This window comes from Heliconius melpomene, chromosome 13, assembly GCF_056956725.1.
Source record: "Heliconius melpomene rosina isolate 202511_hmr_F chromosome 13, ASM5695672v1, whole genome shotgun sequence".
Taxonomy (NCBI): Eukaryota; Metazoa; Arthropoda; class Insecta; order Lepidoptera; family Nymphalidae; genus Heliconius; species Heliconius melpomene.
Genome location: NC_140401.1, coordinates 5,548,991 through 5,570,293, shown reverse-complemented (window position 1 = coordinate 5,570,293; position 21,303 = coordinate 5,548,991). Strand labels below are relative to the sequence as shown.

Sequence of the window (21,303 nt, the reverse complement as noted above, 5' to 3'; positions counted from 1 at the left end):
AACTTAATCGGTATACGGCAAGTTTATTTTATACATCGCTTTTATTTAGAACAGTTGTCATAAACGCATATTATTTAGAAATAAAACAGCACAGTGTTCACAATATTTTATTATAATTTAAAATTCCGCGTGCAGCATATACAAAAGTAAGACATGTTCCATATAAATTAGCATCATGCGCTCTCGTCTTCTACAATCCTAACGAATACTTCATATTCTAGCTTTAATTTATTTTTTGAAGAGTTGTCTGTCCTTAATGCTTTAGATCCTTTGAAGTTGTAGAACGTTCCCAGCTTTTCACCCTCCTTCAGTTTTAAGAATGGCGGGTACCTGAAATCACAAAAATATTTCATTATAGCAAAACAGAAATTTTACTTAAAAGGTAAACTTAACTAAACTTAAAATTTCTTTTAAGACATTATCTGTATGCTGATTTTAATTTTGAAGACATTTTTTGTCTTACTTTCAATCCTAATTTTTTATCCTTAACCCATTTTTATAGATAACCCATAAGAGAGTTATGGGATGGATGGGACTTTAATATAAAAGTTTATTTTCTCAATATCTATTAGAGATTATAAGATATATTTATAAATATTAGCTTAATATATATTGAACGTGTGTAATGAACGTACGTTCTAAAGCAATAATTAAGTTTACAACTAAATTAATTATTAATTTATTTCTTGATATATTACTATATTGTATAACAAACTTCTATCGACATAAGAGTACTTGCTATAACATAGACCTACATACGAGTACATAAACATACATATGGTACGCATATCTTAATATTTAAAGCTTTTACCTGTGGTGCATAGGTGCAGCGGTATTAAAACACGACTAACAATATTTTAAAAGCTTACATTAATATAAGATAAATATTTCAAAAGTATTATAATAGTATTGAATATAACAATCAATCCTCATAATTAACTAAATATACTAAATATTGATCTTCGGAAAAAACATTAAAAAAATTACAAACAAATAAACATTAACAAAATTATATTAACAATTCAATATAACCAACCGAATTTGAATATCAAAATTTTATACTAATATTAAATGGGTAAATATTAGAATAATTTTCTTAATACAAATCTATGCCTTTTTACTTTATCTGCGAAATTTGTTTTCCTCGAGTGCTAATAAATTAAAATAATTAAGTACCAATAAATAAGGCACCGTACTGCTTAAATTTCATAATAACTTTATGAATATTTTTTTTAATAATAGATATCGAGAAAAGAAACTTTTACATTGAGGTTTATGATCCCAAGCTTATTAACTGATTTTTATCTGATAAGTAGATGTCCATATGCTTAATAAATAAACCCTTTAGAAATGCATCTCAAATATAAATAATATGCAATAATTCCATTTAAAATAGATTCCATTGAAACTTAATTATTTGAAATCCCACGTAGATACGTATTAAAAAAACTCAATTTTTTTCTTAGTCTCAATGCGAAATTTGCTAGACCTATTAGAGCCTTAGTAATTTCTAAATATATCAATTCATCATGTTTAATTTATCATCTTCATATTTTCAATTTATTTTTATATAAATGCAGCATATTACTTATGCTTTACTTTTTCGTAATCGATGCGGAGGCGAAGCGCTAGTATTTAGAATTGACTTATCTACGACTTTGGGCTGAGGAATAATTTTATATACTTATATCAAATATTTAATGTATTTTAAAATATTAATACATAATTTAACACCGGGACAATTGAAATATTTCCATGAATTGACGTCTAGTATAGAATTGGTTGGTTCATTAATAGCGCAGAACTAAGTACTATGTGCTTCAGTAGACGTGAAAAGGTAGGTGAGAGGCATACACTTAAAAGTTTTATATAATTTTGAAATATTAAAACACTTATTATATTTTGTAGTTGGAAAAATATAACAGCAAAATTACGTTTATAGTAATACATTTCCTTTTCGATGTAATGGCAGTAGAGAATATCGAAGATTGCTAACGTTATGTTGTAAAAAATACATCGTTTATTGCAAAAAAATAGCTTTTACATATTACAAGAAAAATAAAAAAATATTTTTGGACCCATTTTAAATAATAGAATAGAATATTCCACATCACAATTAATACAAACGTAAGTGGGCGGAAAATAGCTTAAACGAGATAGTTTGTAATAATGACGATATTTCCCACCAAAAAAGCATATCGTGCAGTCTATACGAGTGAATCTGCGAGCAAAACTTATATTAAAACATTAAAAAAGTTTAAATACCAAAAAATTTATGCATCCACATCTTTGTAACTCTTAGGCAGATTTGTATGGTATGTTGTTTTTTCTTTTTCTTTCTATTTGTTTCCATCATTTATTTTAATATATTTTTAATGATAGTTAAAGGTTTAAATTACATAAGTTAGTTAGTTATTCATTAAAACACATATCTAAAAAGTATTCGACTACAACAATTCTTTCTTGTTACATTTTACCAAATGGTAATCGCTTTGCGATATAGGGAACAAAAAAAAGCTTCGAGATTACTATGATTCTTTTATAATAGAAATCATATTGAAGTTAAAAAAATGACTTTGGAAAAGGATTCAGAAAATAAAAAGGTGAGCATTTCAGTTACTACTATTGTCACACTTTATGTCGCATATACCAAAGTAGGCAGCGGGAACTTAGTATTAAAACACTACGTTCCCGTTAAGACGCTTCTGTTCCTGACTTTCTGTCGAATTCTCAAGACATTGAATGTTGAGTGGCGGAACTCAACACCACTCATATACTGAAAAAATAAAAATATTTCATTTCTTCAATAAATAATTTTTAGAGTTCCGTTCCGTGAAGCTGAAAAAATAAAAATTATAAGTCACCGCAATATAAAGATACGTCTATGTCGCAAATTTCAGTAAATTTTCTATACCCGCAAGGGAATCAAAAGTTACAGGGTACTTCCCGTGAAATTAGAATCTTGAAATTTGGTTCTAAGCAACGTCTTATAGCACAGATAAAGGAAAAATTTCAAAAATAATAAGGTATTTCATAGGAAAAATCATTACATGCTGTAGTTTTTCATTGCCTACAAAATGAGAGTATAATGCCCGCCTAATTAAGTTTGTTAACTTAACTAAGTTGTACTTCCTTTTTCTCAGTAGATCTACAGTTTTGAAATTCGTACAAATGCCTCGGTGCACGAGTTTAACTCGCACTCGAGCGGTTTTTTTTGTTTGAAGAATGTTCACGCTGTATCCCTGTATTTTTTATTTAAAATACATAATATTTTCTTTTCCTTTGTCTGTGTATATTTAACAAAAAGCATTCTTGAGAATATCCTTTAGGTAGCGGAAGTTTTTAAAACTCCCTACAGAGATACGAGCTAGCAAAAAAAAAATGTAATTTAGTTAAATAAATGACAAAAATTGTATTAAGCTATTTAAAATGTGACATTTTTTTACTTTTTCATTTTTAAACAATGATAAAACTATTTCATCAGTAAATCAACACTTAGCGGACTTCTAATTTCGTACTTTTTGTTTTTTACTATGTTTAACTTTAGTCGTAAACAAAGTACCTTAACCTTCTTTATATTGCCTATTGGCCATAGGATTATAAATTAATGAATATTAATATTACGCTAAAAAAAATTCCAATTTATTATATTAGAGTTTGTGAAGACATTATGTACCTAAATATAAAAAATTGGTAAACTAATTAATTTTATAACAGGTAAAATTTAATTAATTCTTTTTAATGAATTTTATTCTTCTTCATAAAATTTGGGTACTGTAAACGCAAAACCCATCGCTTGTAGCTTTATATCTCTGACCTTTTATAACAAATTAACGTGCACATGCCAATTTTATATGACTATTACAAAACTTACATTCATAGGAATAACATGTTTTATAGTAATTGATTAAAGAGGTTGAAAGTTCGTATTGTGAAATTTAATAAACTCAACTTCAACTTCGCGTTCTTTTCCCGCATAACAGAGTAAGCATGGAGTACTTTGTGTTAAGATACTCCGCTTTCCGCTCTACATCCGAATTCGGTTCAGTTCTTAATTTATAGCGTTCTGAACGTGCCAATTGAGTACTAATCACTTCGCCAATGTCACGTTAGGTGAAGAACAAACAAGACAGATTGTACGGTAAAAAATACATAACGTTACATAATAGATTAATAGGAGAATGTATGTTAATTTTTTGATTTAATTTTATTTTTTCCTACATATATTTCTTTTTTTTAACTACTACGAATTCCTTCACATTTAGAAAAACATCGTCATTGATATAAATGCAGAAATAAAAACTCCAATTACCTACCAATTATTCTAAGTTTGTCTGAGTCCAAAATAACAAAAAAAAGGTAGAATCATCAAAATCGGTTTATCCAGTCATATCTTCTGAGGTAACAAACATAAAAAAAGTCGAATAGATAACCTCCTTTTCTTACAGAAGTCGGTTAAAAAAATATACTATCGCCTATCCGTCTTAAGCCGGAAGTAAGTAGTACAGATCACACACGCTATATGAAATACTAGCGGCCCGCTCGCGGTGACACCCGCGTGAACTATGTTATTATTAATTTCTGTCTCCATGACTACGTCGTAGTGACGTCTATGCAAAATTTGAGACTCGTAACATTTGTAGTAACGAAGTTTCATACAAACTTTCGACCCCAAAAACAACCCCTTAGAAGTCGAATATTGCGAATTCCCGTCTTAGCGAGCACCTACGTCCTATAAGTAACTCCTATGCAAAATTTGAGATTCCTAGCACTCGTAGTTTCTGAGATTTCGTGATGAGTGAGTGACCTTTCGATTTTATATATATAGATTTCATACAACAATTAAAGCGGTAGAGACCGTCTACTCTTAGACTGAACTTACTAATACATACAATTAAGTGAACTTACAATAACATACTGTTTTTTTTAAATTGAGTTTTTATACGCCGCAGATTTTTGTTGTCCGTGCCTTTTTGTAATTAATTCGTTATTAAAATTGTTGTTTTTTTTTAATGTAAAGTGGACGTTAATTATATTTTGAATGGTCTGTCAAGTCCGTTGATCGTGATGCAGTTAGATGGTTACGTAGTATTTTTAAGAAATAGCCATTTTGATGTTGTGTTCCACTATATCAGTCCTGGAACCTTCATTTGCTCTTTTCAGTGCAGTAAATGCATCCTTTTGCGTGCCTTCTTAAAGCGACGACAGCGTGTGATATACTGTCGTGTCGAACGTCCTTGATGGTCTTAGTTTGGATGACTACTACAAACTCGTATGTAAGTCCCTGAGATTCGTTGATGGTCACGGTGCGTTTCCCCCTTTTCCGTATCCTTTCCTGATTAGGTCCGCTTGCTTACGTATGGACCAGGTACAGAGAATTGGGAGTACATGGATGGAAGCACCCGTGTATCGCGACTCTCTCAGGCGAGTTGTCCGCCGGGCTGAGTAGATTCCGTTATAAACTTCGTTAAGCGCGTATGTCACATCCAGTGGACGTCTATATGATCTCGCTAGCTCTTGACCGATTGCTGTCACGAGGTTTATGCCGATATAGTGCATTTGGAAGAGGTTAGAAGAGGATAAAAATCTTTTTATTTATTTATTTTTCTGATGTCATGAACATTGAACAGGAACTAGTACGTTCATTGTATCTCATATAATGTCCAATATAATATACATTTTATTTGCTACTGCTTCATTGTTTATGTATAAGGAAATTAATTGCAAATATTACCATCCTCATTAGAATTTAAATTTAATATGGTTTGATCATTTCTAACAATTTATTATTAAGTTCCGTGACGAGATATCAATATATGATTAAAATATTCACAGCAATATTGATGTGAACAGGATTCTTCAATAGTTTTAGTGATGGAATTTGCTTGAAATGCATTTAAAACGAGAAACCGGTAGTTGCCTCATTTAGAATGTTAATGAAAATCACTTTTATTGCTATATTTTAAATAGCCTGTCATCTTTTATGCGGACAATAACATGCTCAGTAATTTTACTACACGCTTGCTGCTTTGCTTAGATCTCAAAAATAAAATTATAGAATTCAACATCTTAAAGTGACTACTTTATCTTATATATTGTTATAAAATTTGGCACGAAGTGTGAACTTTCAATACAAGCACAGGAAAAATCCGTAGCATAGAAATTTATATTTATATTGCGGATAAAAAATATTACAAGCTTATAATTTTAGTTCATTTCAAAGTAAGTAAGTAATAAACATTTTCAATATTAACCTTAAAGTCCTAACTAATGCAATATCTACCTAAGTAATTTACCATCAAACAATCAATGGTCGAAAATCATTAAATTAACTTAAATAAAAAGAAATAACTAAATGTAATTCACAATGATATGTGAAATCGCCAGCGATAAATAAAAATTTCAAAAACAGACCCTTTGCGACGCCGCCGCCTTAAGTAAGTATACATAATCAGTCAGTAACAATAGCTCTGCTAAAGTATGGAAGTTTCTCGATACCTTAGGTATTGGGCGACAACGTAAAACTACACTCATAAACGACAGAATGGATCTTGATCAACTTAATAAACATTTTACTACAGTGAACCTCTTAAGCCAACGCATTAAATCCAGTACTCTCTTATCACTCTCTTCACTACCTGTTCCATCTTTCACTCCTTTTAGTTTCCATTCGGTTACTGTTACTGAAATTAGACGACATCTACTTTCCATAAAGTCTGATGCAATAGGCGCCGATGGGGTGAGCCGAAAAATGATTCTCATGACATTAAATGGTGTGCTTCCTGTACTTTGTCATATTTTTAACAATTCCCTTTCTACCAATTCCTTCCCTAGCTCTTGGAGATTTGCTCATGTTATTCCTATACCTAAACTTACCAATCCTAATTCTTTCACTCACTATAGACCTATTTCTGTACTTCCTTTTCTGTCCAAAGTACTCGAGAGAATTGTACATCAACAACTTTCTTTATACCTAACAAAAAACAATATTTTATCAGTTTTCCAGTCTGGTTACCGGCCAGGACATAGCACTGTTACAGCACTCAATAAAGTATGCGATGATATAAGAAGTGGAATAGACAATCAAGATGTTACCATATTAGCCTTATTAGATTTCTCCAATGCTTTTAATACAATTGACGTCGACATATTGTTAGCTGTACTCAAATCTATTAACATATCACCAAACGCTACTGAATGGTTTTATTCTTACCTGACCGACCGTGAACAATGCGTACGTGTTAATGACAAACAGTCCTCGTACTATCGACTCAGTGCTGGGGTACCTCAGGGTGGTGTACTTTCTCCGTTACTTTTTTCCATCTTTATAAATTCTTTAACTCCACTGCTGACAGTGTCCTTTCATCTTTACACTGACGACTTGCAGATTTATACGACTACGGCGGTTGATGATATTGCTAGCGCTATACGGCGTGTCAATTTTAACTTAAGCACTATTAACACCTGGAGCAAATCATATGGCCTGTCCATAAATCCTAGCAAGTCGCAGTTGTGCATTCTCGGCAACGCAAAACAACTCTCCAAATTTGACTGCTCCTTACTTCCTTCCGTAATGCTTGATAATTGCAAGATGGAGTTTAGTATCTGTGTGAAGAATCTAGGTATCAGGATGGATAATACTCTGACATGGGTTCCTCAAATAGCGGATTTAAGCCGCAAGGCCTTTGCTGCTATTGGGAGGGTAAAAAGATGGAAAAATTTATTGCCGCTTAAAACTAAAATATCATTAGCTCAATCTCTTCTTTTTCCTATACTGGATTATGCAGATTCCTGTTACCTAGATTTGTCACAGCAGTTACTAAATAAACTCGAACGTCTCCAAAACGTAATAATCCGATTCATTTTTGGACTTAGGAAATATGATCATATTACCGAATATCGAGTTCGACTAAAATGGTTGACCATGAAACATCGTCGCAATTATCATGCACTCGTCCTTTTATACTCTATCTTGTATCTCCCTTTAACTCCTTCATACCTCAAACAAAGATTTACTTTCCTGGGCTCCCACTCTCAGTCTCTCAATCTACGTTCTAAATATGACAATGTATTGGAGGTTCCATTATGTCGCACCAAGTGCTATGGTGAATCTTTCACCGTAAAGACGATAAAATTATGGAATGAGCTACCGCGGTTCATCAGGCAGTCGACATCTGTCAACATCTTCAAGCACCGTCTTAAAGAATATTACCTGTCGTTGTAGTCTATGTACAGTGTATGTATTTTATGATATTATGTATGTATGTATAATACTGTATTTATATATATGTATATTTATATGTATATATATTACTTTATATATATATGTATGATTGTATGTATGTATATATGTATTTATTGAATATATAAATGTATGATATATAACAAAAATATCTTTGTGCAGCGTCCGCCAACTATGATCTCCTATTATTAGTTATTGTAAATAAAAGGTTGCCTGTAAGAGATCACTTACAGTGATAAGGCCGCCCTTGCGCTATGTTAAAATACTATAATTCTCATGTATCTTTATGTATCTTTGTGCAATAAAGTATTTTTGATTTGATTTGATTTGATAATTGCATTAGCGTAAGAAAGATAATGCTACAACAACTTTACTACAATATCTAATGCCTGTTTGTTCCACTTTTTTAAAATTTTCTTTAATTATTTATTTTTAACAAAATCAAAGTACTATTGCTTTGTGTTAAGTAAAATGTATTTTATACTTTTTAGTTTGTTAGTCAGTTTGTTTTTTGTTAAAAATTAATTTATAATAGTCCTACTTGTATATATTTGTGAATTATTGAATTAATATAATATCGAAAGCCTCAAAATATAACTCTCATAACATAACTAGAGTTGTATTTTTTACAGTTTCCTATTTATATCAATTGTCTTAATTATAAGAGACGCAAATATGCAAGCATGCAAGTGGCATGTAGCTACGACCTAGGTGTACACATACTGATATTGTTTGATTAAAACACAACTTTACAATACAACAATAAAGACTTCATAAAATTCACGAAATGATTACCGCTCAAGTGACATACTGGGAATATCGTAAACTAAGAACAGAACAGAAGAATGCTAAAGAAAAGTAGTTACAAAATTTAAAAAACATTTCTAAAGTTAATTTTAAAATTATCTCATTTCTATTTAGATATACATACGTACAAACTATTTTATTGGTAGTATATATATATATCGTCAACGCGGATCCAAAATGATTTATTTGAACCAGTTTTAATAAACAAATCATATAGTTCATATCCGTAAATTAATAAACACTGCTCTATTTAGCATTAATTTTAGAAAATCCTCGATGAGCGACCTCGAACTAAAACATATAAAGGTCATCCTACTAATATCGGATGATACCAACTCTGATGATTAGATAAATTTGCATTCCTTAAGATCATAAAAACAAGTTAATAAATTATTTTAGACGAATATTTTTCATGTAGGTAACACAATTACGAAAATAGTTTACTTTTTAAATTTTTACTTACAACCACACAAAAAGCTTATCTTACGATAATGTATTAAAGCACTTACTGCGTTACAGATTCCGTGGTATTTTTAGGTTCCGGTTCTAGAACTTTGCATTTCACAGCAACTTCTTCCGGTACTTTTACGTTATCAACATTGTTTGCTGTCCAGCCTAACTTGACACCACCAATATCGGGTGAAACATACTTAGCAATAAAAGTTTTAATTATCCTATGAAGGAATGGAAAGCGTGGGGCGTATGTCTGGTGGCCTATATATTCATTGGAGTCACCTCGTCCCAAATGCTTGTAAGTACCATCGTAAGGATAGGCCCCTCTTTGATAAATATAAGTGTATTTTCCTTCATCACTAGGTACATATTTGCCTTCATCTAAAGGTCTATAATATTTGCCGTCATCATATGTGTCATAATTCTTAGGCTTGTACTTTCCGTCATCGAAGGGTGAGCATTGAGCTATCGTCAATATCGATATCACGATTGCCTGGAAAGTGATTAGTTTAGAATTTATTTACAAGTCATAATTATAACATTTTTAACATTATTTATATTGTATGCATACCAAAGTATATATATATAGGGTTCAAAAGTTTTTTTAATACTGTATTTAAAGCTTTAACCTGAAGCTCGATATTGTTAAAATGTATCTAACTGAAGGTGATGGCTGTAGGTTCAAAAAGGATGCATCTGAGTGGGTGTAATTAAAACATTTAAAAATATTTAAATTAGATATCTTGAAATTAATAGCGCACAAAATAATAATATTAGACGCATTCTTGAAAATACAAGATATATCGTAATGGTATAAAAAGAAACTATTAATATAATAATCATGTTATCAATATAACAAAAACAAAATATCTATATATTCTTTTAAAATAAGCTATAAAGGAAATCTCATCGAGTCAACCAATATGAGTTTAAGAACAGTCAAAAAATATTATGTATATGAAAGATACTGATATGTTAAGATATCGATAGGGAAACTCTCTATTTAAAAGAAGACATTATGAGAGTAAGGATAACTCAATTTTTAATATGGGAAATATTTATTATCCTTTGAGACTCCAACACATTATTTAAAAAGAAATTTAATTTAAACCCAGTCGCGCCACAGAGGCAAAAGCGTGTGATCATATTTTCATTTGCTCGCTCTGGTAACGAGGCAAAGCGCAGTGTTGAGTTACACCACTCAACATGCAATGCATCCAAAATGTCTAGAAAATTCTGCGCAAAGTGGGGAACAGAATCTCTTAGCACTAAGTCTCTCTAGGACTACTATGCAATCGTTGCACACAGTGACGGTAAAACCGCTGAACTATGTCTTACTAGGTCAGTAAAATCCCTGATTGATGATCAAAGCATAAGCACTTGATGCAATTAACATTAAAAATTAAATAAATATTTCATTTCTTCGAGTGGGAATCGAACCCACAACCAGTCGCGTATACAATCGCATACTTGTGCCCCTCCGCCACGATTAGTTTCAGTGTAAATAAATTTATTAATTTATTTTCTAACTTTTATGAACAAATGTCGAATTATATAATTCCAAACACAAAAAAAGTTAATTTAAATAACTTGTATCTATTTATACTTTCCTACAGATTCCGTCATCGCTATACCCTATTTAGAGACTAATTCATTGACCCCAAACACGCAGATGCTAAGCAACATAGGCTCTACATTTAATTGTAGGATAGGTATATCTAAGATAAACTTTTTTTGGAAAATTATTAATGTAATAAAATATTAACCCTACGTGGCAGATTCGAATTCTCACTTGACCAAATTTTTCATAGTAATATATATGTCTTTAAAAACTTTCTATAATAAAAGGAACAAAAAAAGTGGAAAATAATGATCCCACATTTCACATCACTACTAAAACATTATAATCAATACATATAATTCACAAAAGTTATTACACACGTCCGCATGTATATACATAATCCTAAAAACAATGTTGTTAAAACAAAACAAACAAAATAAATAATATAACTTACAAATTTCCTTAGTTGCATTTTTTCCAAAAAATATGAGCAACTATTTAATATTCAATGATATTTTTTTCTCACTCCGACCGGTACAAGTTGTTTACTCCACAGGTTATGTTTTTGATCTGAAACTAGATCACATAGTTTGACATAAGTGAGCAGTATTTTTGTGAGATAACAGCGAATATTCGTCAAAAAATATCGTATTCCTCATTGCCTTAATTAACATTTAGATCTATAATAAATTTTATTCGAGACATACCAAAAGTGGATCAGTATCCTAAAATCAGGTGTGACGAGGTCAAGCAGAAGAATTTGCATAGCTCATGACATTATAGTGACCAATGAGTCTGAGTTATAACTTTATTCACCAATGCACTAATATTATTTTAAAAATTAAATTAAATCAAATCAGCTTCACGCTGTATCCCGCACACAGCAGAGTAGGCAGAGGGAACTTAGTGTTAAGAGAGAGAAGAGAGTCGTAACACTAAATGTATTTTACTGGCACAATTTATGAAAATCACAATATCGCCTAACACCTTGTGGGTTCGAGACGACTGACTTAAAGAATAATCGTAATTCTCTTAGAATGTATAAGGAACAACTTCACAGAGCAATTTGCATATAATAAAATTAGTCCGTCATAAACCCAACATAATGGTCACTAACCTTTCATATTACCTTACTTATGCCCTTATACATATCATCATTTACATATATGTTATTGCGGTAATTACATGCAATGTTATTCCTGCATGTAACGTAATAAAGGCACTATCTTATGTTCATGCATAATAATTCCTAGGTTATTTTAAAAAAAAAAACCAGGTTCACGATGTATCCCGCACACAGCAGGGTAGGCAGAGGGAATTTCGTGTTAAGACGGAGTGTCTTACTTCCCCACTTTCTGTTTTACTTCCCCACTTTCTGCCGAATTCTGGAGACATTGCGTGTTGAGTGGCAGAACTCAACGCCGCGCTTTGCCTCGACACCAGAGCGAAGAAATGGAAATATAAACGTAAATAAATATTTCACTTCCTCGAGTGGGGATCGAACCCATAACCGTCGCGTTACAGTCAAACCTCTTTACGACGGATATTTTCTTGTACGTTAATAATTTTCTTATATATAAGTAACCCTATTACACTAACCTTTACGTCCAGTGCACATATGACATTTCAATGTTGATATATAAAAAAAAAAAACAAAATCGTTACCAAAATGTCAAATCATAGTTCACAAATTGACTAAACACACTCTACAGGTTTAAGACGTTTAATAGACAGAGATCTGTATCACATTAATTTCTTATTTATAAACTCGAGACCTACTGTTGCTGTTTTATAGTAGTCTGACAGGAGCGTCACTATTAATAAGGATCTTATTTCGAAATGTAGACGACATTCCGGTTAAGCTAAACGTAATATAATGTTTTTCTGAAACTGTTTTACCAATCGCCTTTTTAAATAGAATAAAAATGAATATAAATTAGAATTTAATAATTTAAATCTTTGATAGTAATAATATTCGCTATAACTAGCTTAACGTATATATGTATTTATGTTTATTTATACAGGCTGTATTTTTATGTAAACGGACTTAACGGTTTAAACTGCAAATGTATCAATACAGTATTATTAAATTAAACTGCAATATAAATAAAAACCATTATTGTAATGTTACAGCAATTATATTTTTATTAATATATGCATTCATTTATTTCTGCCGTTTTCATTTTATTACATTGACTTTTTATTACAAATACAAATAGAGACTTGAACCATCGATAGCTAGGATTTTCCTTATATTACTTTTAAAGTACGTAAACTCTTAAACTTGTTTCTTGATCCAATAGTAAGTGATCGCCTCTTGAGATATTGGTTGAAACTTCATTATTGTTATCATTATTTATATTTTTTTATAATATAATAAGTGTCATTCAATGGTATTAAATGGCCACATGACAGGAAGCTAACACTGACCAATAGCCAATATCATAGGAACACCAAAGGACGCCTAGTCCTACAGACAAAAAATCTTGACATGTGCGATTTGGATTTTATGAGATTTGCCTTGGAACTATTATTTACAATGCATTATCATTGAAATTTGCAAAAGTAAGCAACCGAGTGACACTCAGTTGTCAGCGTTTCATCCATTCAGCCATTGTATGGTCAATTGTAACTCAACGCTACGCTATGTCTTGTCTTGCCTTTCTTTTTTGTCTTGTCTTTCTCTGAACGGACACAATCACAGCAATAATAGTCAAATGCATTTCCACTGCTTCACGAAGGTCTCAATTTGCATTACAACTGCTCACCATACTAAAAATATTTTTGTAGGCCTCATTTCATTTTTATTCAGAAAATATCTAGTATATTGATGAAAGTATAATGAATAATATGCATTTGTAATATATAATTTTTCAGAATTTATAATATTTTAATAATGACAGTATGTAAATTGTAAAACACTCATTCGTTTTAGCGGGACTTGAATTGCGGCCTGTTTTATATACGAAAGTTATAAAGAAAGTAGTTTTCTTTATTAAGTCTGTAATAACACAAAAAATATGGAAACTCCTAAGTAGCAGTAAGCTTAGTGGTCAGAGCACTTGGTTTCCAAGATGTGCGATGATTTTGTACCCGGGGCGAAGAAATGAAAATATTAATAAATAATAATTCATTCCTCCGAGTGGGAATCGAATCCACAGCCGTAGCGTTACAATCACAACTAATATAGACGATAGTCTATATTATACTTTATTTATCAAAATTAAATGAACAATAAATAAAAACGTTATATCACAATGTCGTATTTTTAAGCTTTAGCCTTCCTTAAAATCTAAAACTAGTGTGACTAACAATATAATTAAATTAACATAACATAAAAATACATCATGTTTTTTTCATTTCCGTTTTCCGACTGTCAGTTGCCTGCCGCTATTTAGCCTAAATATTATGAAAAATTAAATACTGTATTAAATTAAATATAATTTTTATATTAATATTTTCATTTCTTCCGCCGTTGAGTTCCGTCACTGAACAAACAATGCCTCGAAAAATTCCGCGAAAAGTGAGGAAGGAAGTATTAAGTTCTTAACACTAAGTTCCCTCTGCCTACTCTGCTGTGTGTGGAAAAAAATAAAATTAATCAAAAAAAAAATAAAAATAATCAGCGTGAAGCTGATTAATTTTATTTATTTGATTGATTCAAAAGAAAATCTTTCCTAAGTCTGTTATAATGAAAAAGGATAAAAATAATTTGAACTCGTTCTCTGCTCAATTAATATGAAATATTATAAAAGACTTAGCTTTTCTTCGTTAAAAATAATTGCTATATTTTATTTCAACAACCACATGAAATCTATTTTATTTGAAAGCCGTATAAATAAAAACAATAGAACAAAACTTGCTAAATTATTACTTCTAAGTTATTAATTTAGAACTAGTAGTTTTTTTTATTTTATCGATATTAACGATTATCATAATTACGTAAAGAAATCACGTATACAAAGAAAAAAGATGTTGGAAGCATTAATTTACTTTTAATAAGCGCCTTAACATTTATTCACGCAAATCCCAATTTGCTTTTTTTGTTATGAAATTTCGTTTTACAGAAACAAAATTACTCGTGTAAATTGATAAATTTTTCAGTATCTTCAGAATAATTTATATATCTATGTCTTATATAAGGCATTATTATAAGACGGACGTCGCGCAGGCATATTTTTGAGTATAAACAAATGAATAGAAAATAATTATATTTATTTCTATTTTTCTTTTTTATCGTATAGCAAATAGGTAAAAAAATATATACTAAAGTCACTTTGTAGTGCGCTCTCAGCTTACTTAGCGTGTTGAATGAACTATAGATTCTTTTAATTTTCTTCTTTTAATTTCTGTTAATTTCTCTCAATTTAAAAATTTATTCGATTATTACATAATGTACAATGTATGTATTACAATTGCAAGGTTAGTAAATTTGCGCAAATTTAAAAAAAAAATTATAATTATTGTCACATAATGCTGTCCCTCAATATAATTATATTAAATATAAAATGTTTAATATTTTCATATGCTCGTGACAACGAGGCAAAGCGCGGCGTTGAGTTTCGCCACTCAACACGCACCAGAGTTTGGAAAGTGGGAAAGAAGTGTCTTAATGGGAGCGCAGTCTTTTAGTATCTACTAGGTTCCCAATGCATACACTGCTACGTGCGGGAAACAGCGTGAAGCTAAAAAAAATATCATCATTATAAATTAAACATGGTCTTGTAGTGTTTAATTTAAAAGTGTCTGATACTTTTTATCTTAAGAGTAAGGATTTTTTTTCAAATTCAAGCTATATCCTGGCATTTAAAGCGGAGTAGGCAAAGAAAGCCTGCCTTGCCTGCCGCTTACTTGCTTCTGCTAATGGCAAAATTTATCGTTGCATTAATCGTTGCACTTTCAAGATATTATGCCTCAGACTTCCTTTTTTTGAGAAGAAGGACGTTCTATGTTTGTTAACAATATTATTTTTTATTATGGTACGTCAATTTCTCGATAGATAAAAAAATCTTTTTTTATTTGAAATAGAATTCTTTTCATTGGTACCATTGCTGCCAAAGTCGGGATCTGGTGATGTCATCCTATGGAAATTGAACGAAGCCCTAGAATTTTATAGACAAGTACTATGTGTCATATATTTCTTGTAATAATCAAATTATATTTGTTTCTTGTAGTCATCATCTGTCGACATTATTGTGCTAGCAATAATATTAGGAGACACAACTCCTCAACGACGTATCTATGCTTTAAGTAGTCTTAGTAATGTTTAGTTTTGATGACAATTAAATTATATACAGGTGTAACTCGATCGAAGGATCAAATGTAGTCTATAAGTATGGGACCTCAGTATCTATCTATTTCAACTTCACGTATATTCATTCGATTTTCAGTGGTTCAGCGGATATTTGGGAATTTGTGATTTTTTAGAAAAAACCGTATTCTTGAACAAAATTGTCAAATACAGCCCGACTGTTGGGTCTGCGCTCGGTGTTTTGTTTCAACAATATAGTAACAATAATAGAACTTTCGTATCATATAATAACGCTATCGATCTATAAATCTTGAAAATAAGATCAAGAGTAATAGATTTTTACAAAACTTAATTTAAGCAAAAAATATCAAGAGCTGTAACGAAAAAAATTACTAGTCATTTTTGCCAGAAGTCATTTTAAAAACTACTGGTATTTATGTAGAATTTTTTGTCAAACACCATTTAATATTTATATATTAAATATTTTGATATTTTAAAGATAAAAAACCACAGGCTGGATTGGGCGGTGTTTAATGTTAACTATCAGAAACTTTAGAAGAAATATTTCACAAGTAACTTTTTTTTACCGTCTACTATAATAATTGTTTAATTTTAATATATAATTATAATTACAATTAATCAAATATAGTTAAATTATGTTAGAACTAAAACTATTTATTTATTTTTAGAAAAATGACCATTTTTAAGGGATTACTTAAATCAAAATGTTGTAACTAACAACACACATGTATGTATAAGAAATTAAAAATATCTTTACAGAATGATAAGCCACGAAATTTTTTTTACTCTTAAATAAATAGATAAATATTTTTTTTATCAATAGAAGTACAAAAAAGAGTAAAGTAAAACAAACAGAATATTCTAAAAATATGCATTTATAATAGGTAACTAAAAACATCATCTATTATAAAAATATGACTAATATATCTTAATTGTTAAGACTAGATTTTTAAGGTAAATGAGCTCCACTAGGCTGGAAACCATTTTCATCGGCGATGTAATCAACTCTGTAAGTAATGCCATCAGGGGCAACAAATTCAAAGAATCCCTTAACTTTAATACCTTCACTTTCATTATCAATTTTCTCGATTTGTCCAGATTCTTCGGCTAAGATTTTATTTTCAGTCTCATAAAGGTAGTGGTAGCCATCAGGTAGAACGTCAGATTCTTGACGGATAATGCCATATTTGTAGTCATAATTGCCAGGATTGACTTTAGCTCCAGCTAAACCTTGACCAGCTGGCTTAAGTCCAAAACTAGCGCTATTGGATGGTGGAGCTTTGGATACAGGAGGTGCAATACTGGATACTATTACTGGAATGCCTGAACCTGCTCCAGATCCACTGAAATAAAAGGTTGTAATAAGATAAATTGATTTTCGTTATACGCACAACAATAATAAATAAGTAATGTAAAAATACATTACAACAAAAATTAATAAATACTACAATTCAATTGAAATTTATGTAAATAAAGTTAGAAATTAGCATTAATTATTGTGCTATACGAAAAAAAAATCTTACGAGCTTGAAGATTTATCTTGAGAACCTTTATTAGCAGCATCAGCACCATTTGCACCATTTGATTGTGAAGGTACCTTATTCCTACTAAAATATTAGAATAAAAATTATATATTAAAAATGTTAGATATTATTTACAAGTACGCATTGTTAATTGTATTATTTATAGGATTATATTATTATTGCATTAGTTTAAGCGAATAAATTTCTATTGTAATTTCTTCATTAATTTGATAATTAATACTATCCTGGTCCATTTTAAAATTTATTGTATTATTATTTTAATTAATTATTATTATAATACATTTACATTGTTATTGAGAAAACCATTTAGCACTCGAGACCAGATGACTTTGTGATAATGATAATAAAACTCACTTGGAAGCGTTCTTGTCAGGAACATACTTGTCGCCTTGTCCTCCTTTCCCAATGTCGTCTTTATTGCCTACATAAGCACCCCCAGGGCCCCCTCTATCCGAAGACCCGCTGTAAAAGCCTCCAGCCGAACCACGATCGCCGCGGTCACCGCTGAAAGTTTTTTCATCATTGTAAAGTTTTAAATACATACTATGTCTGAGTCATATACCTATATAATACATTTAAATTCAGGCTTTTAGTAACATAGGGCATATTATAAATATCAGTTCATTAATATGCAAAGTGTGGTCAAGTGCTAAATAGATGCGCTGACTATATCATTGTCATCTGTATGATGCATAAATATTTGAATAAAACATTGTCGAATTATTATTTTTTAGGTTCACTCTATATCCTGTACATAGGAGGGTAGGCAGAGGGAATCTGGAAACTATTAAGACACACCGCCCTATTAAAACACTTTCGTTCGCCACTTTCTGCCGAATTCGGAAAACATTGTGTGTTTTCCAAACTCAATGCCGCGTTCCGCTGTTGGCGGAACTCAATGCCGCGTTTTGCCAAATGCAATTATCACATCACGAGAGAAGAATCACATTATATATAACGAGGGCAGGGATACAATCGTCGCTTGTGAATTGTGAATGTATGTTAACTTTTAAGATATTCAAACACCATTGTCTTAAAATATTATAATTAATATCATTTACACCCCTATTCTAATATTACTGTTATTCTGTTTATAATATTCTAATAGTTCTGGTTCGAAGTTCGATTTTTTTTATATTGAACAGTTCATTCATCGAGAAGAAGACAGGGTATATACTATTATAATCATTTCGATATAATCCACTGACATGTGGTCAGAGTTACCTCTGGAACTTACTTAGAAAAAGGCATAACTTTTAGTTATTTTTTAAAGCTAGTATAAGATAAAAACAATAAAAATAAGATTTTATTGACATTAAAATAAATAGCAGTAATATCTGTACAATAAAAAAGATGAATCAGGGTTATAGTAACAGTAGGAGGCCTTAGGGAAGCTACTAAAGTCAATAAAATACGTGCTTTATATACTTTGAATCAAACACGCATTAGAGTTCTCGTCCACAAATTATACATAGATATTGATCTTTTTACTATCGTATAAATATGATCGGTGTTGCAATAACATGTTACAGAACAATTTCATATTATGAAATATATATAATACTAGCGGCCCGCCCGCGGCTTCGCCTGCGTGAACTATGTTATTATTAATTTCTCCATGAGTACCTACGTCCTATAAATGACGTCCATGCAAAATTTGAGACTCCCAGCATTTGTAGTAACGAAATTTCATACAAACTTTCAACCCCAAAAACAGCCCCTTAGAAGTGGAATATTGCAAATTCCCGTCTTAGCAAGCACCTACATTATATAAGAAACTCACTCATAGGTGCCAGATTTGTCGGGAACGTAACGTCCAGAATCATCATATTTTCCAGGATTATAACGGCCGGCATCGTATTTGCCAGGGTCGTATTTGCCAGGATCGTAACGGCCGGCGTCACTTGCTACGGGTACATTGGGCCTTCTGAAGTAGCTGTAAGGGTCGTATCTATTCACTGGCGCTACGCTTGATGTACGAAATACGGAGAAGGGGCGCGGGCTAACACTGTAATTTATTTACAAACAAAGAGATTATTGAATGTTTATATATAATTTTTATTATAAATATAAATTTATCATACATTACTTAAATGTATTTTTTTAAATACTATTTCATTTAATATAAAAATATTTTACACATATATACAATTCGTTTTTTAATATAATAAAAAAAAGACATTTGCAATGGCTAACACTTAATTATTTGTGTTTAATTTTTTATTTTCACACAAGATTAAATATAATATATTTTTCTAAATACTACTTACCCTGCATACTTTTGACCACTGCAAGCAGCTACAAGACAGATCGCCTGTAAATGTTGAAAACTGTATAAAATATTCAAAAACTTAATAATTAAAATTTAGTCTTATATTTAAAAACAAATATAACTACTTAATCATTTAATTTAATAAACTTAAAAAAAATATACGACGTCTATTTCGAACTCTACGTACCACCAGAGCCAACATTACTGTTATTGTCACACCGCTACAATGAACTTGAATGTTGCCGCGTCTAAGATCTATGCGTTTATATACCTTTTTTTCATCTAAATTTACAATGTGATGCTTCTGCTATGCTCATCTACTTTATCTTATTAGTTATTCATTAGCAATGATTCTCAAACTTTTATTCACAAACTCATATAATTTTAATGATGGCAATGTGCGAATTGAAGCAACATTGCATTGTTAAAATTTTATAATATCTCGTAAAAAATATAAAAAATATAGACTTATTAATCAAATTTGATATATGTGAAGTGATTTCGTATATAACAAAAAAACTGAAACGAAAAGATATGACTATGTAAAGACACTTTACCAAGAATATTTGGCCTTTTTACTTATAATACTCGTATAATAAAAAAATATAATTACTATTTAACATATAATTATTTTTTTAACAAAACTTTTAATAGATTTTAATAAAAGTATAGTATCAAACCTCTTCAATTTATAAAGCCGATTATAACGAACGTGGGACGGGTAAGAAAACAACGTATGTAAAAAGAGAAAAAAATATAGACAATACAATATAATATACAATTTAGCAAAAAAAAGTTTCAAGAAATAAAAATAAAGGAGCGATATAATCTTCACCGACAAGTGAAAATTTAATATGTTTGTGTCAGGTGCTTGAATACGCAAAAGTTTTTTAACCAAAATAAATATAAGTGTAAATTACCTACTATTTTCCAGGTTAAAAAAAAATTATCTATTCAATGCACACGAATAGACATTTATTTAATTGTAAATCCTTGGTAAACTTATAACTATAGAACTATAGCGCTATTATAAAAGTTTTTGACGGCGGTAATATATTAATTATATTATACCAAATTATGACAATCACAATAAAGGATTAATGTTTGTAATCTTATAGTTCAAGGATTCAGTTCATAATTTATATATTTTGA

General features: G+C 30.5%; 2 protein-coding genes across 3 annotated transcripts; both read right to left on the bottom strand.

The window, feature by feature from the left end:
• Nucleotides 1–99: 99 nt before the first annotated feature.
• On the bottom strand, nucleotides 100–12,832 carry LOC146532662 (uncharacterized). The gene is made up of 4 exons (XM_085196774.1): nucleotides 12,663–12,832; nucleotides 11,518–11,639; nucleotides 9,559–9,995; nucleotides 100–330 (listed from the first exon to the last, which is right to left on the bottom strand). Exons 2-4 carry the CDS (start codon nucleotides 11,533–11,535, stop codon nucleotides 174–176), a joined length of 612 nt encoding a protein of 203 aa, XP_085052900.1. The 5' UTR covers nucleotides 11,536–11,639; nucleotides 12,663–12,832; the 3' UTR covers nucleotides 100–173.
• A 4,365-nt stretch (nucleotides 12,833–17,197) lies between these two features.
• On the bottom strand, nucleotides 17,198–20,407 carry LOC146532661 (larval cuticle protein LCP-30-like). 2 transcript variants are annotated; one of them, XM_085196769.1, is made up of 6 exons: nucleotides 20,339–20,407; nucleotides 20,150–20,193; nucleotides 19,663–19,887; nucleotides 18,234–18,383; nucleotides 17,859–17,942; nucleotides 17,198–17,678 (listed from the first exon to the last, which is right to left on the bottom strand). In XM_085196769.1, exons 1-6 carry the CDS (start codon nucleotides 20,351–20,353, stop codon nucleotides 17,285–17,287), a joined length of 912 nt encoding a protein of 303 aa, XP_085052895.1. In that variant the 5' UTR covers nucleotides 20,354–20,407; the 3' UTR covers nucleotides 17,198–17,284. The 2 variants fall into 2 exon arrangements, with proteins under 2 accessions (XP_085052895.1, XP_085052896.1); XM_085196770.1 differs by lacking the exon at nucleotides 17,859–17,942.
• Nucleotides 20,408–21,303: the final 896 nt, after the last annotated feature.